Source organism: Merops nubicus, unplaced genomic scaffold (genome assembly GCF_000691845.1).
Source record: "Merops nubicus isolate BGI_N331 unplaced genomic scaffold, ASM69184v1 scaffold8178, whole genome shotgun sequence".
NCBI classification, from domain to species: domain Eukaryota; kingdom Metazoa; phylum Chordata; class Aves; order Coraciiformes; family Meropidae; genus Merops; species Merops nubicus.
The window spans coordinates 1-15,595 of record NW_008625062.1 but is presented as its reverse complement, the minus strand read 5'-3'; the positions used below and the strand labels follow the sequence as shown (position 1 = coordinate 15,595).

At 45.5% G+C, this 15,595-nt stretch overlaps 1 protein-coding gene across 1 annotated transcript; it reads right to left on the bottom strand.

Moving 5' to 3' along the window:
• Positions 1-8: 8 nt before the first annotated feature.
• LOC103777980 (alpha-protein kinase 2-like) lies at positions 9-10,808 on the bottom strand (the record flags this gene model as incomplete). Its single annotated transcript, XM_008945548.1, has 2 exons — positions 9,414-10,808; positions 9-1,856 (listed from the first exon to the last, which is right to left on the bottom strand). Coding segments are annotated over exons 1-2 (3,243 nt in total), but the record flags the coding sequence as incomplete, so codon positions are not given.
• Positions 10,809-15,595: the final 4,787 nt, after the last annotated feature.

The following is a 15,595-nucleotide window of genomic DNA, read 5'->3' as shown; positions in this document are numbered from 1 at the left end:
CCACCGGCTGAAGGAGCTGCCTGCAGCTCTCGGTCAGGACTGAAGGTGTCCTCAACAGGAAACACACGTTGTTCTGAGGTGTTATGGAGGGAAACTGCTGTCTGACTCTCTGAAACATGACTAACGCCTGACTCACAGGAAGTCTCAGCCCTTTGTTCATCACCTATGCAAATCTCTCTCTGCCCTTCTCCTGTTGTACATGGTTTGTACCTGGGCCCTTCTACAAAAAATTCTCTTAAAAATGGATCCCCAGAAAAGGGAGGGAGTGCCGGTTCTTGGTTCTCTACTTCTGTCAGTTGGCCTGTATTCTGGGGTGCATTCTTGTATGTTATGGTTTCAGGAGTCTTAATGAAATGAGGCAGTTGCATCACAGAACTGTATTTCTGTGCAGTAGAATCAACTTGAAAATCTTGACAGTCATCATTTTTTGAAAGATGGCAACTGTCAGGATTAGTGTCATTTTGTGCAGTCAGGTCTGAGTGATTTCCTTTTTCTTGTAAACCTTCTTCATAGTTTTTACGTATGGTATTATGAGAGAAATGCTCTTCATGTGCAAATTGACTGGTATTTTCACTGAGGAAAATGTTTTTCTCTTCAGGGACATAAGCCAGTTCTTGTCTTGCTGGGTAACAGTCTCTAGAATGACCCTCTTTAGAAGTTACAGACTCATTTATCAGGGATATGTTGTGCTCACTATGAAATAATTGTCCAGTTGTCCCATGGGACTTATCTGACACATAAGGGGGGTTTTCTGTGTCACATCCTAAATTATGACTCTGAGCACTTTTTATCTCATCACATAATTGGGAAGAACGACTGGTGGTAAGCTTTCCTTCCCAAGCAACAGTCATCTGAATGGAGCCATTATTGTCAGTCAACGTTTGATTTGGCTTCTGCTGCAAGCACTCCCCTGTATTTAACATGATACCATTTGCTGAGACACAAATGGATGGTGTTTCCATTTTATTTCCAGTGCTAGAATCTAGACATACACCATCTGTTTCCACCACTTGTGCAAGACAAATGTTTCCTATAGATGCTCTGCTACATGTTTCATCTCTTGTAAGTAGCATACTAGAAACATTGCAGTCTTCCTTCTCTGTTTGTTGTCTACTAGCCGGTTGTGTAATGGGTTCCTGCTCCTCTACCACGTTTACTGGCAAAAGATGACCAGAACAGGTCTCCTGTGCAAGGTTCAGTTCTGTGACTGTGATACCTGCCGGCCTCACTTCTAAACTTGTGATCCTCTGGTTTTCAAATGGGATTTGATAGTCTGAGTCATCTTCATTAAGAAGTTTCCACAGCTTGTCATGCACTGCAGATACATCAGCATCTCCTTTGCACCCAGGTTCTCCAGATTCCAGGACTGACTTGGAATAAGCTCCAAATGGAGATTCATCACATGACAGACTGAGGAGAATATCTGTGTTGCTGCTGTTGTGTGAGTCAAAACTATATGTTTGCTCTGCCTCCCTTGGCTCATCACACAGCTCTGCAGAAGAGGGAACAGCACATAAACGTTCCTGTCTGTCAGGGACCAAGTCTGTATCCCACAAAGGACAAGGTGAAACATCGCTCTTAGATTTGTTGTCACTACTAACAGTATTAGTTCTTTGTTCACAGAAGACTTGTTGGTGACAGCTTTCTCTCTTATCACAAGGACCATAGTGGTGAGAACAAGTCTGTAAATTCACCTTTTTTGCTTGCAATGTCTTTCCAGTACAGAGCATTTCTGAAGCTGGATGGGTGGTTCCCGCACTCTCACGAGTCCTGAAGACACCTTCCTTTTCTATTTCGGGCTCCACACATAGCCTCTCACAATTCTGGGCAAATGTCTTAAGATTAGCACCTTGATTCTACAAAGAAGAAAAAAGAGAAAAGTAATTAAAAAATAGAATTCCTGCTTGACACAGTCCTGAACTAGATTTCTGGCTCGAAATGTACCTATTGATTTATTTATTTTAAAATATTTGTCAACAGTCAAGTTTCTGACTTCTAGCTGTCTACTCAATGGATAGAAATCAAACTCCTGGGTCTTAATAGCCTTGAACCCTGGTGAGTTTCAGATCAGGATCCAAATGCTGAGAAACATAAAATTTAATCAAGATGAAGATCAATGACTGATATAGTCCAGCTAGATGAAAACAGATATAATAAACCAAACCAAACTAAAATGACCCCGTCGTATCTATACCTTCTGCTAACAGCTAGAGTGTCCCATCACACTTATGGAACTATTACACAATCCAAACTGATGAGTTTCTGGAACTCCCAGATGAGTTTCTCAGGAGTTTGCCTTCTCCTTTGCTGCCACCACAGGCATTGTTATCTTAAGTTTCACAAAGATTCGTTCTTAATCTGTATCAGTCTTGAAATGTTTCAGAGAAGGCACTCCAGGCCTGCCGCGCTGTGTACTTCAGAACAAGACTCCTACCAAAAACCAAACACCTCTAGGTCAGTTTTAAGCCATGTTCGAAATCTGTCTTGGGTCACCTCCGACGTCTTGAGGCGACAAGTCCCTCTTCAAAAGGGAGTGCCAGAAAGCATCCCAGATCTTGCCTCTGTCCAGGTGGTAATGACCTGTTCCATTTAAGGCATGTTCAGCCCTCCTCTAGCAATGACACATGCATTGCAACCATGGTGGTACTGCTGGGAAAACTAGGGCAGGAAATAAAAATCCGTATTCCTCCTGCATCTCCTTTATTCTTCTATATCAAAATATTCCAAATTGTCACTTTTTGTAGAAACAATCCACTCCTCAATTAAACTAAGCCAGACTAAGTTTAATTTATGCAAGGAATACAGACCTCATAAAAGAGAACAAGTGGCTGATACTTGGGCTTGCAAGATATGGCAAAAGTGCTGCCATCTGCCTGGCATACAGTATCTGCTAAACTGTTAACCATTCCCCTCAGAACTGGGCTGTCACTGAGCTTAAGCTCTTGCTCCAGAGTCCCTGCCAAGCTTTTGCTCTCAAAGATTTTCCCTTGTCCCCTTCAGCACTAAATCAGTCCCATGGAGGCAGTGAGCATGTTTCACCCACAGCAAGTCACAGATGGAGAAGCCTACAATTTTTTACTGGACAAAATTACATAGTCCTCTAAGCAAATTATGCTTTTGGTTACCATTCATTTGTCAGAACAATCTGTAAGAGTAGAGAGCAATTTAGCAGTCAGTCTTTGAAAACAAAACATTTACTTCCAAATAGCCAGGATATAACAACACGGACCTCATGAATTAGTTTGTACGTTTGTCTGAAGCTAAGTATCTACTCCCAGCAGAAATGAAGAGATGTTAAAAACCATCAGACTGAGTAGCTTTTATTCAGACACAAACTCAACTTCATAACTGTTTTGGTTTGGTTTTTTTTTATTTTCCTTGTGAGTCCCAGTTCCAACCATAGGTATTTGTGAACTTGCAGTGATATACTGGATGGCTGAAATGAACACCTACGACACACAATGGGCGAGGCCTCTGGGTTCCAGCAGAGCTGCAAACATGCAACAAGAGGTGCCAGACACATGTAACGCAGAGCTCAGTGAAGGATATGTAATGAAGGATTTCCCATGAGCTGCTCTGAGCTCAGGCAGAGACAGGGGCTGCTCAGACACTAAGTTCTTACTTTCCATAAGTTCATGGTAAAAGGATTACCGGCTGTAGTAAATATTGCTTTCCTTTGCTGCAAAAGCCACCCACTCCAGCTGCAACTCCTTTCATCCTTTCTGTCTCTCCATTCAGCTTGAGTAGGATGTGGAGCTGACTACATGCTGTGGACAATGGGGAAGGAAGAGATATAGAAAACTTTTGTCAATGACTTTCACTTCTGTCCCCACCCCAAGCACCACGCGGCTGTGACCACGCTGCCTTCAAAGCTCCTTGCCCAGAGCACACTTACCTAGGAACCTCAGCTGGACAGCTGCAGTCCCCTCTGGCTCCCAGTGCCTTGGTCACCCACTCAAGGCTGCTTGCCCTGCACGAGAAGATGCCAGTCTCTAGGTCTTTGAGTTTAGACATACACTTTTGCCCAGGTCCAGGGGGATGTGAGCCTGGATGTGTCTCTGCACTAGGTTCCAGTTCTCAGTCAGTTGGTCTGACTCACACGGTCTGAACCTCGTGCTCCTTTTGCCACTTCCACTTCCTCTCAAACCTCTGGAAAGCAGAGTTTATTTTTCTATCCCTTACAGCCACAGCAGCCTCAATCACAGCTGCTACGAATACCTGTGGAGTTCTTGCAAAATATGATAGAAATATGATCAGCCAGTCCCTACCTGCTGCTGGTGTGGAACTGAAAACAGACAGCTCCCTTGTGCCGAGGGGAAAGGGCATTGGCTGTTTCAGCTAGCCTGTGTGCCTGCCCACGTTGGCACCTCTGTCTCAGGCTGCACTTGCAGGCTCGCAGCGCTGCAGACGCACTGTGCCAGCTGGGTGCCAAACAGGAGCCCAGAGGAGGGCTCGTAACCAGTGCCTGGTCCCGCCCGCCACAAAGCGGCTCTGCACGCAGGACGCAGTCTGGAGCCTCACAGGGGCAGGCTTCTGGTCTGTTTATTTGTTATTTAGCCTACGTATGTGCTCCTACGGTATGTGGTCATCAGCTCCATGGCCTTTTTGTTTGAAGGTACTTGCATCCAAATCCTTTAGGCATGCTTCAGGAAACCTTGCTGGCTTTAACTCTGGTATCTTCTTCACTTAGATTTGTTTCAGCTAACACAGTCCTAGAACTACTCATGTTAATTTGGATTTTTGTTCCCTGTGTTCTCATAGAAGATTTCTAGGGTTTAATGTCCCACATCTTAACTATTGCTTCAATTACTGGACAGTCTGCTCGACTCCAGGTGTGAGAAAAGAATGGTAACAAACTAGAGTATTTAATTATGTGACTGCAATAGAACAAGATATTTTAACTAGTGCATGTGTAACAATCTTCCTGGTGTGTGACGAGAGAAAGATGAAATCATAGTTGTGTATTTAAACTCATACACGAAATAGAGTCCCCACACTTCCATCACAAAGCCCCGGGTTCTGTGAATACAGGAGGGACAAGCAGGTAAGGTTGTTACCTAGTAGCTATGTAACAGGAAAATGGGAGCGCCCACTTCAAACGCAGAGCCACCTTCTCCATCTGTTTGAAATCACCACGTAATGAGGACCCTTCCTTGGATCTGTTGCTCCACTAACAAGAACCATTTTGTTCCAAAGCCTGACAGGAATATTTAAATGAAAAGCAAATAAAGGCCATAGGGAGTGAGCACTTCTGTCACCTCTGCTCCCCTTGCCATGCCTGAGAAATGGACCATCTTCACCCAACATGACAAAGTTTCCTTCTGAACTGAGTGACAAACTGCCACATTCACATCCAGATAAACTGAGGAGGTGTGAGTTAAGGCTATTCTGGTTCTCTTTCCCCTACAAAATGTAAGGATAATTTATACATCAGCCTTTCACCTGATCAGCTGAACCATTTCTGTTAATGAAAGCAAGAAGTTCATCTCTGAAATGAGGTGATTAATTTTATCTCATGGTTTCTCAGTGTTTTTTAACAGGATATAGTTTAGCAAGGTAATTCTCCCCTGTAAATGAAGTCTCCAAGTGACATTTCTGCCTCTTGGTTTGTACAAAGGGAGGGTAACAAACCATCCTTAGAACACAGACAACAGGTACATCGCAGCCTCTGGACCAGAGCTCCTTCAAACCCACCCTGTTTGGAACTGGTTTGAGCTTACACTGTTCTCCAGCAGCAGTTTAGTGGGTCCTTCTCTTTCCTACTTCCATGCAATGCCACTCAAACTTCTCCTTCCTAAAATACCACTCTGCTTTAAATGGCACACCTGCCTTGGACTCGCCACAACACCTCAACCCTTCCAGTCATTTCAGCTGTTTTAGGCAGGCAAGCCAGGCACCCTGCCCTGCAGGCGCTGACTGCCGGGCACGCTCTGCCAGCAGCCTGCTACCCCTGCCCAACAGCCAGAAGGAGAGGAAGTTCAGTAAGACCTGGAGTGTTTCAAAGAAGAGAAAGCAAATTTTCTGCCTGTGACCACACAGAGCAATGGGCTGCCCAGGCACAACCAGCATGTGTCTGTGCTTCCTCTCTCCTGGGGAACAGATTCAGGCAAACTGTTTTTTCAAAATTCCAGCAAAAGAATTGTAAGTGGTGGCAAGTTGCCCCAAGAGAGAGCAAGAATGTATGTCTCTTACAAAAATTGCAACCAACTGGATTTTTTTTCTCAGATAACCAGAAAACCTTCCTTTTTTTCCAGCAATCACTCACTCAAAAGAGGCAAGAGGCAGAGATGTACTTTAAAAATATTTGAATGAAAAATGAAACAACTAGAAGCTGATTGAAAATGATGTGTTGGGCATGCACAGTAATCCTTACTCACTACTGGTTTGGAACAGAAGTTTTCACCCACTTTGTATTAAAGCCAGCCATTAAACCTGTCCCCATCCAACAGCTGTTTATTGGCCTATGTGAAACCACTTGCTGGGTTGCAGTCTTACCCCTCGTGGGCAGAGCTGACCTGTTGAAACTGTTCTGGCACCCCTTCAAACATTTTCCTTTTGTTCTTCCTTCGTTGTGTAGCCCAGGTCCTTCCTCCCTTCTTACACTTCCACCCTTTTCCCACATCCTTTGGCACGTGGCTCCCAGCACATCCCCCTCCCACCCAGCACAGTGTCGGAGTGCAGTGCGCACAACTAGCACCTACGTTTCTGTGCTCACCACAGAGCAGCAAGCTCTGAACTTGAGTGCCCCAGCAATGAAACACTCTAAATCACAGTTGTCCATTCCACACCCCACACAACAGCAGATAGATGCCTTCTTAACATAGTGAACAGGGCCAGTAGCCCAAGAGATCAACAGTTTCATTGGTCTGTGCAGTCCTTCCAATTCTGGCTACCCTGGAATCTAGCAAAGCAGAGGTATTACATGCTAGACAAAACAGTTTTTGTGCACAACCAAATTATCCAATTACTTGGAAGTTCTGTGTCCGTTCTGCTTCTCTCCTTTCTGTACAATAAAATGTAAAATTGTCTCTCAAATTTTATGAGAACAGGCTGTTCTGACATGAGCAAAACCAAAATAACAGCAGACTGAGCAGTAGATCTAATTGGCCAGAAAAACCCAAGTTCTAGGAATACACACCAGCACCACACGCCACTCTTCCCGGGGTATCGGCGCCAACATCGCGGGCTTTGGTCATGCCCTGGAACCCCTCTGAACCTGCCGTGTCCAGCAGGGCTTCCCCACCACCGCTGGCAGTCAGCAGGCCACAGCCACGGGCTCTGCAGATCAGGAGAGACCCCAGCGCCTCGTGCGGAGGGTGCTGGCTGAACGCTGGCAAGAGACCAGCTCTTGAATGACACACTGCAACCTTGCAGCCTCCTGGCTCTCTGTACTGTATGTAACATCATACAGCTGGCAGTGTTGGCTTTTAGGACCTTTAATTAAGCTGCTTTGAGGCACTAGCTATATAAAGAATTTCACCTGGGGCTGGACCAGGAATGAGGTCATGAGGGGAGCCAGGAGCCTCCCACTTTGACCATCGAGTGGAAGGAGAAGTCACCCACAACAGCAGTTGCTGCACAAGAAAGAGTGCAAGGATTGTCCCAGTCAGAGGCAACTGGGCAGCGAGGGGAGGCGTGGAGCCCTGGGGAGCTGGTGCAGTGCTCTGGGTGCTGAGCAGCGCCGGCCCCGCACGGAGAGGGAGCACACAGCACACCCCAACAGCTGCCCCCCCTCCCTCCCCATGCTCCCAGCAGAGCTGCCCCACACGCTGGACTCCAGCTCGTGCCAGGGAGCACTCTCACAGGGCCCTGCCTGCCGCTGATTCTCTCCTGCCTTTCTTAGGCTACACAAGCAGACTGCTGACGGGCTTCTGGCTTGCTAAACGGGAGCTCTGAGAAGCTGTCCACCTTTTCCTTCTGCTACGAAGACTACCTTCCAGATGGGATGCTTTTGTCTGGCTTATTTTCAAGACCATACTATTTTGAACCTACAGCTAAATTCCATCTGCACTCATGTGTGTTTAAAACCAGGGGTTTGGTTTGTGCCCATCTCTTAGCCCTTTTACGTACACCAATACTTATTTCCTATTTGACTTCTATCTAATGTGAGGTTTTGGCCATGGACACACAAAGAGAAGAAATACACAGTCACTGCAGGTAGCAAATTTGGCCAGAAACCTTAGCTCTTTGCTAAGAGGCTTCTGGTATTTACATTATTGCACTGCACTTGAAAAGAGAAGGAAACAACGCCTCTCGCAAACCGTGGTAATACACAGCCCAGAAGTTCAGCAGGGTCCTTCCAACAGGGGGCATTCCCCAGCAGAAGACATGAGGTGCTGCTGAAACGTGATGGGAATTTTGTGTACTATAAAAATAGAGAAACACATGGATGCTTTTCAGGCAGAAGAATTCCGTGAGACTTGACTGCTGAAGACACTACAATGGTGATACTGGGAGCAGTCTACTCCCCAGAACCAGCAAGCCTTTTGTTCTAAATAATAGACATGAAGAAAAGCATGTGGAAATGGAAAAAGCCTGTGGTTATTGGTCTTTTTTTTTTTTCCTTTGCAATTAGCTACACACCTTCAAATGAGTGAAGTCAGTGATAATAAGATTATTCATGATTTAATACTAATACATATGTATTTATATATCTTGAGTCTTCACTGTGTGAAATGAAAAGAATGGTCCAATTCTCCCAGTTACGAGAAGCGATGGAGCATCATAACAGTTTGTACAACTATCCTGATTTCCCCAATTCATTTCCTATGTATCTTACTTCCTACAGCATAAAATATGCAAGCACATGAAAGTACCACTTCAGAGTTTTTATTTTCAACTGTTTTTTTTGCATTTCAACTGCAATATCTGACTTTTTGATTGTTCTGTTTTTAAAAAGCAAAGCTCCACTCACCTCTCTCACATGAACTCTCTGGATTAAATTCCCCTCCTTGTTATAAATTCAGAGCAAACCCCTGTTGATTTGTTTTAGATTTCCAGCACCATAAGTGGATGACAATTTTGTTCTTTTGATTATAAAATTAAAAGAAACTAAACCCAAACATTCTCTGCTCACAATAGGTATTTCAGAAATTTTCTGGGATGAAAGGAGCATTACTTTGGTAAGACCTGTGCCATAGCCTCCGTATCAGATTTCCCCATCCAGCTGTCCACAGTCCCATTAGTGCCTCTTACTATCATCAGTCTCACTCTATAATTAGAACAGCTTATGGTTTATTTGGGCCTTTTTCAACACCAGATTTCCTTCCCAGACGTAGCTGTCATTCAGATGTACATGAACAGTATCTTTCCAACTACTTGAAATTTTACATTATTTTGTGACAAACCAGGAAAAAAAGGCACTTAAATCACCAGAACAGCTCTTTCTATTAAATGATAAACACTTTACTTACCCTGGATGAGACGTTTTCATTTGGCATCTGATTCTGCTCAGACAGGCCCCAAGTGCTTTTCCTTTCCCACTGACAGTCTTTATCCACCTCTTCTGCAGGACACAAACCAGCCTGTGTTTGCAAGCCTTGTGTCTCCTCGGGGATTTGTGGGGCAACACCACCTTCCTGGCTGGGAAACACAGCGCTGGATTCCCTAACCTCTGCTGCAGCCTGAAAAGCTTGTCCCATGTTACTCACGTATCTGCAAAGCTCTTTAGGGTTTAACAACTTCAAAAGGTTTCTTCTTAGACTTTCCGCCAAGGTACAGACAGCGTGCCTTGCACTTTCTTCTGGCAAATTTCTCTCCCCCTCTTCTAGCAGCAATGAGCTTTCACCCTGCAAGTCCTTGTCCGTCCTGCTTTCTGGCATTGCCTCAGAAGCCTGACTTGCCAAAGAAGCACCTATGCCACCAGCAGAGGAGTCCGCCGTGGCACATACATTATCTGTGGTCCTTGATTTGTCAGCTGAGAAGCCTGCAGCCGAGTGGCCACTTCCATTGCTTTCTTCTTTGCTTTCTTCTTCGGTCCTGGGATCCTCATTTTCAGCGGCTGCAGATGCAACAGGCACTTTACACTTTTCTTTGTCTTTCAGGCTGGTGCTTTTATCTCGGTGGTGTCCCACGGTGAGAGTCATCTCTGTCTGCGAAGCTGACGGGCTGTGCACAGAGGGGTCTCTCCTTACATTTACTCCTTCAAATTTTGAGTGATGACCACAGAAGCCAATGGTGGTATCCATAGGCACAGTGTTATCTGACACTGGGGACAGACAAGGCATCTCACGGAGGAAGTAAGCACACCCATCACAATCCTTACCCAGTTTTAAATCATCTTCATCATCACTTTCTAATAAAAATTGTAATTTCTTTTTCCAGATTTCATTTTCGTGCACTGTCAGCACATCCGAACATTCAAAATACTCCAGATCATCATCAGAAAAGTCATCACTTACACTTGCAACTTCCTCTGCATAACTCTCCAGAACAGTGCCAGAATTCTCAGAATCACCTTTTACAGAACAGTCGTGAGTTCCTAGAGGAGTACCTGCCTGCTCCCTGAGCAGGGTATTCCTGGCTAGAGCCGTACCCAGCCCAGTCTCCTGCCACACCTGGACACCTGCCAGAGCCTGACCAGCCACAGAGTCTTCTGTGTTAAGGCAAGGGTTGTCTGCGTGGGAGGTGATTACATCTGTAGGGCAGGGGTGCAGCTGCCCACTGCATTGTTTCTCTGCTTCTCCAGCAGTGCCACTGACCAAACTGGTAAAATTAATTAGGTCATCACTGTTCTCTGACAAATCCCTTAGGCAGGAAGTATTTTCCACAGTTTCATATACATTTTTTACATTCATGTTGTCTTCCATGTTAGGCAAGTGTCTGTGGGATTTTTCAAATGGGGACAATACTGCTTTTCTGAGCTTCTCGAGCAGTAAACTGCTGATTTTTGCAGAGTCAGAATCTGGCAAAATCAACATGGGATCACTCTCACAGGGGTAACTCTTGCGTTGTGCAAAAAGTTTCTTCTCCTGCTGATTTTACCCTTAGGTCTCCCACATTGTCATCTAGGTCAACGACAAATTCTAGGGGGGTTTCATATCTGATTCCAGTGCAACAAAAGCTGAACAGCAGGTCATTCTAGCTGTCAAACTAGTCAGGTACTGTTCAATGAAGTGCAGATCTTGCTCTGTGCACCTGCAAAGAAAAGAAACCTGAAGTTTAAAATTACTTCTACAACAGCTGTGCTTATTTTCTAAAAGGTGGCCTGTTGACACGGAGTTGCAAGTGTTTTCAAAAATAGAAAAAAATCAATATTCAAAAATCAAGATCAAACATTAAAGCAATAACTATAACCCAGCTATCTCCACAACACTTCATGGCAGCATATCGTAACTGGCAGGAGGGATTTGTGCCAGGAAAACAAATTCTTAAACATGCCTGCACATACATGTAGCACCACAAAATGGGCTTTAGCACACGTCGTTTAGGTATCTCTAGATGCAAACCAGTAATCTGCAGACAATGTAAATCTTCACACGTGCCTGACTTCTGCAGGCACCTGGTGGCCACTACTGCTGTAGTCACACCAGCACAACTGTAGGACAGTCCTTGAATTGTCATCGCAGGGACCCACCTTCCAAAAATCTGTTTGTAGAAATACCTGGAACAATCAGCCTGGTTAGGTTTTACAGGGCTATTTCTGTTGTACTTGGCATTTGTAATTTCCATGGTGTGAGGATGATGAAATGAGGCTGGTTAGCTTCCACACCCAGTGCACACTGAGTTTTACTCTCACACAGCTGTGCAGTAGCCAAATGGTGTGCCAAGGCAGCACTTACACAAAACCAAAGTGAAATACACCAAAAGGCTTCTACCAGCTGAATCCAAAGAAACAGGGAATCACCTCTCTCTGCTCATAAAGAAAAAAAAAAAAATCCTAAGAATTTCCAAATCTTGGGATTTTAGAGACGTTTTTGTACACAGCTAGAGGCACTCCAGGTCATCCTTCACAGCAGGGTACCCATGCTAATTGCAGCAGCACTCTTTCACTACGCAGGGATCCACTCATCAGGGAAAGCAGCATAGCAGATCTGAATTTCAAGTAAATCTGATCTCGCCAAGGATGCCAGACTAAAACCTCTGAAAAACAGCAACCTATTTTTATTCACAGAACTGGTATGACATGAAGAGCAGCAGGAAAAACTTTCTTGCCATCCTGCTAATCCAATGAGACCATTTAAAGACACCTCTATTCATTCTCCTTTTCCTTCTCTCCGCTGCTGCCACTGTGAACTTTTTAGCTAACATCTCTCGGTGGCTGCCAGGTCTCCAGCCACTCGCAGCCCCGCCCAGCAGCCTCTCCGACGCCTCTCCAGGCACACTGTGGCTCTGTCTGCTCCCTGCAGGGCTGTGGGCAGAGAAGTCCCTAGAGCTGTCAGCACCCAGCTCCGTGTCACAGCCCGCTGCAGACGCTGATGGAAGCCAGGCAGTATGTGGGAGCTAGGTTAGGGCTGAAGGGCTAAGCAGCAAGGGGCTCGCACAGCCTGCTCGGGATCTGCCGCGCACATGAAGAGCAGGAGCAGCCAGGTGTATTTTCACTGCCTTCAGGCAAACCCTGCTGTGGACACCTTTCCCACCAAGCTACGTGGGAGGCAAAAAGCAGGAAGAGAAGGTGGTTCACGGGAAGGACACTGGAAGGGACAATGTTGGGTCACGTGACAAACAGTATGACTCCATGCACTCGAAGCACAAACTAACAACAGCAGCAGGAGCAACCAGGCAGGGACCCTCTCCCAGCATGTGCCTGGGGAGAAACCACGTCAGCCTCACCGGCTGGGCTGTGGGCACGGGGCCACAGCAGCCTTGCTGTACAGCTGCTGGCTTGGGCACCTCTGAACAGGCACCCTGGGCAAGCACAGGACCTCCAGAGTGTTGGATAAGGGGAAGGAGGGAAAGCGAGAGGGTTCCATATTTTTGATGTGAGAAGTAGGAAGGGGGAGCGGGGGGAGGCAGTGAAAGAGGCGACAGTTTTCACAATTTAGTCTTGGAATAACTTGTCAAAGGTCCAGCATACAAGGAAGTGGAGACCAATAGGGAAGGATGGTTCGAAGAGCAAGCCTGATGTGCCACAAAGAAATATAGTCAGCTTGGAGGTGTAGCCAGGAAGCAGCCAGGAGGCACAGAAGATGACAAAACTGCTTTAGAGTGGTGCAAACCACACTGGTGACAGTGGCTTGGCTAGAGCAAGAATGCCCTGCGGCAGGGAACGACAACCCACACACAGGAGGTTCCAGGTGCTTTTTAGCAGGGCCTGTTATGACAGGACAAGAGGTGTAATGGTTTGAAACCTGCTGCCCCTGGTGGGTGGAGATCTGAAACCCTAAACCAGGTACAAGCCTGAATGAAAGGGGCGTACACCTGTCCTATTCCCACTCCCCTTTTCCTGTCTTCGGGACTTCCTGCCAAAGTCTATAAAAGGGGGGAGGAAGGCACGCCTCTCTCTCTTCTTCCTCTTGCTCCTTTGACCTTCTGCCTGGGCACACGCTGCTCTGCTGCTCCCTGTGCTACACGTGGCCGTGGCCATCTTGGAGACCTGGGCCTGATCTACAGACTCTTCCCTGCCTCCATCCACGTCCAAGGATTGTGCATCCAGCTTCAATCCATCTCAATCCAGTGAGATCCAGCACTGGGGAGCCTCAGCACAGCATTTGGGTTTTGTATATTTGGAAGTTTAATCTTCCTTGCCTTGTTGTTCCTACAACCCCCCTTTTCTGTTAAACCCCTACCCTTCTTCCTTTCTGTACCCTGTTAAACCCCTTCCCTTCTTTCTTTCTGATCCCTGTTAAATAATATATTTCATCTTGTTAATTTTCAATTTGGTGCAAGGTTTTCATTACCCCTGCCTTGCTTATTTACCTCTCTATCTGGGAAACTGAGGGATAAGGGAGGTGGGACACAGTTCTGCCTTCTAACCGGGACAGAACAAGAGGCAATAGTTTGAAACTAAAAGAGGGAAATTCAGTCTAGACAGGAGTTTTTTATGCTGAGGGTGGTGGGACCCTGGCCCAGGTTGCCCTGAGAGGTGCCCTGGAACTGCTCCAGGTGAGGTCAGATGGGGCCCTGAGCAACCTGCTCCAGCTGCAGATGTGCCTGCTCCCTGCATGTGATGAGTTTTAAAGGTCCCTTCTCACCCAAACCAGTCTGTGATTGTATGATTAATCATTCAGGAGGCACAGAGCAGGAAACTGGTGTGCAGGCTTCCTCAGACCACCTACCGTTGAGCCTGAGGAGCAAGTCTAAGTCAAAATCCATAGTAACATGGGCTTCCCTGCTGAAGAGGGCAAGAAAAGGAGAATCGGCACATATTGTAGTGGTTTTAAATGATGCAGAACCCTGCTGACTGCCCCCGGGCCAGTACTCTGCACTTGCTTCACGTAGGCCTCTGAACTACACACCAGACCACGCATGCAACATGAGTCTGGAGAAGAAAGGCACCGAATCCCATTACCTTCAGCCCTTCAGAGCTCTGATCATGTTTTGCTTTCCATTTCAATTCTAAGCAATATAAATATTCAACAGGAGAAAAAGAATGGAGCAGTAGAGATTAATCTTCTCCTTATCCATTTTATTGCACTGCCATGGAATTACCCCTCAGCATCCACCCATCTCTTCTTAAATATTTATTTGCCTAATGTTCCCTGTTGCATTCTTTCAAATCTGCTTTCATCTTTGCTTTTCAGAAGACCAGATGCCTCTTTCCTCTCTTTTGGAGGGTATAAGTTATTTTAAAAGCATGGTAATTTTCACAGTTGAAAAGAGCCTTGGCAGCATTTTTTGAATGCAGATTGACTCATGAATACTCTTTATGGAAGCAGTTGCACTATGCAGTTATCGTTATCTTAGTTCAGCTGCAATTTGACACTGAGGGGAAAAGAGCTGCCAGATTTCTCAATATGAAAACTAGATTAGATTGCTGTGCTTTCTGTCAGATACAACAATGGAAACACACGAGGAAAACTGCAACAAAGGCTGGTTTTCCATCTGAGATAGAGACATTTTTTTTTAAAAAACCTGGGGAAAAAAGAGAAGATATTAACTAAAACTGTAATTTCAATTATTGAATTTAGATGGAAACTGGAAGGAGATCTGTTAGTGTAACACTCTCTCAGTGCCTCAGGAAAACTCGTGACAGAAGATGCATAATGAAATTCACTGAGAGCTGAATGAGAGGTTGTGATATTTTACCATCAGCTAGCAACTAGTAACCTGAAAATAAGCCCAATTCCTAATAAGCTGGGTTTTGAATATTTGCTGAAAAGAAGACAGGAGAACATTTATTTAAATGTGTAAGGGAGTTCTGGCTTCCTGTCTCAGGTCTTGCTCTGGAAACCAGCGATGCCACTTGCCAATCAGGTACTAGCTAATGACAGGAGGACAGTGAAGCAAAGCCACGAAGGAGAAACTAACACCACCAGGTTTGAGCAAGTAATGGGAAGAGAGGTGCCTGTTTTGGTCCTCTAATGATCTGTAAACATGTTTTCCATCTCTCACTAACCAGAACCACGGTGACTTGGGGAAGTTTTACAGTACCCCCTGAGGCAAATTAAACACACACTTATGCTTAAAACTTAAAAAAATGTTTTTTTAAAAAAAA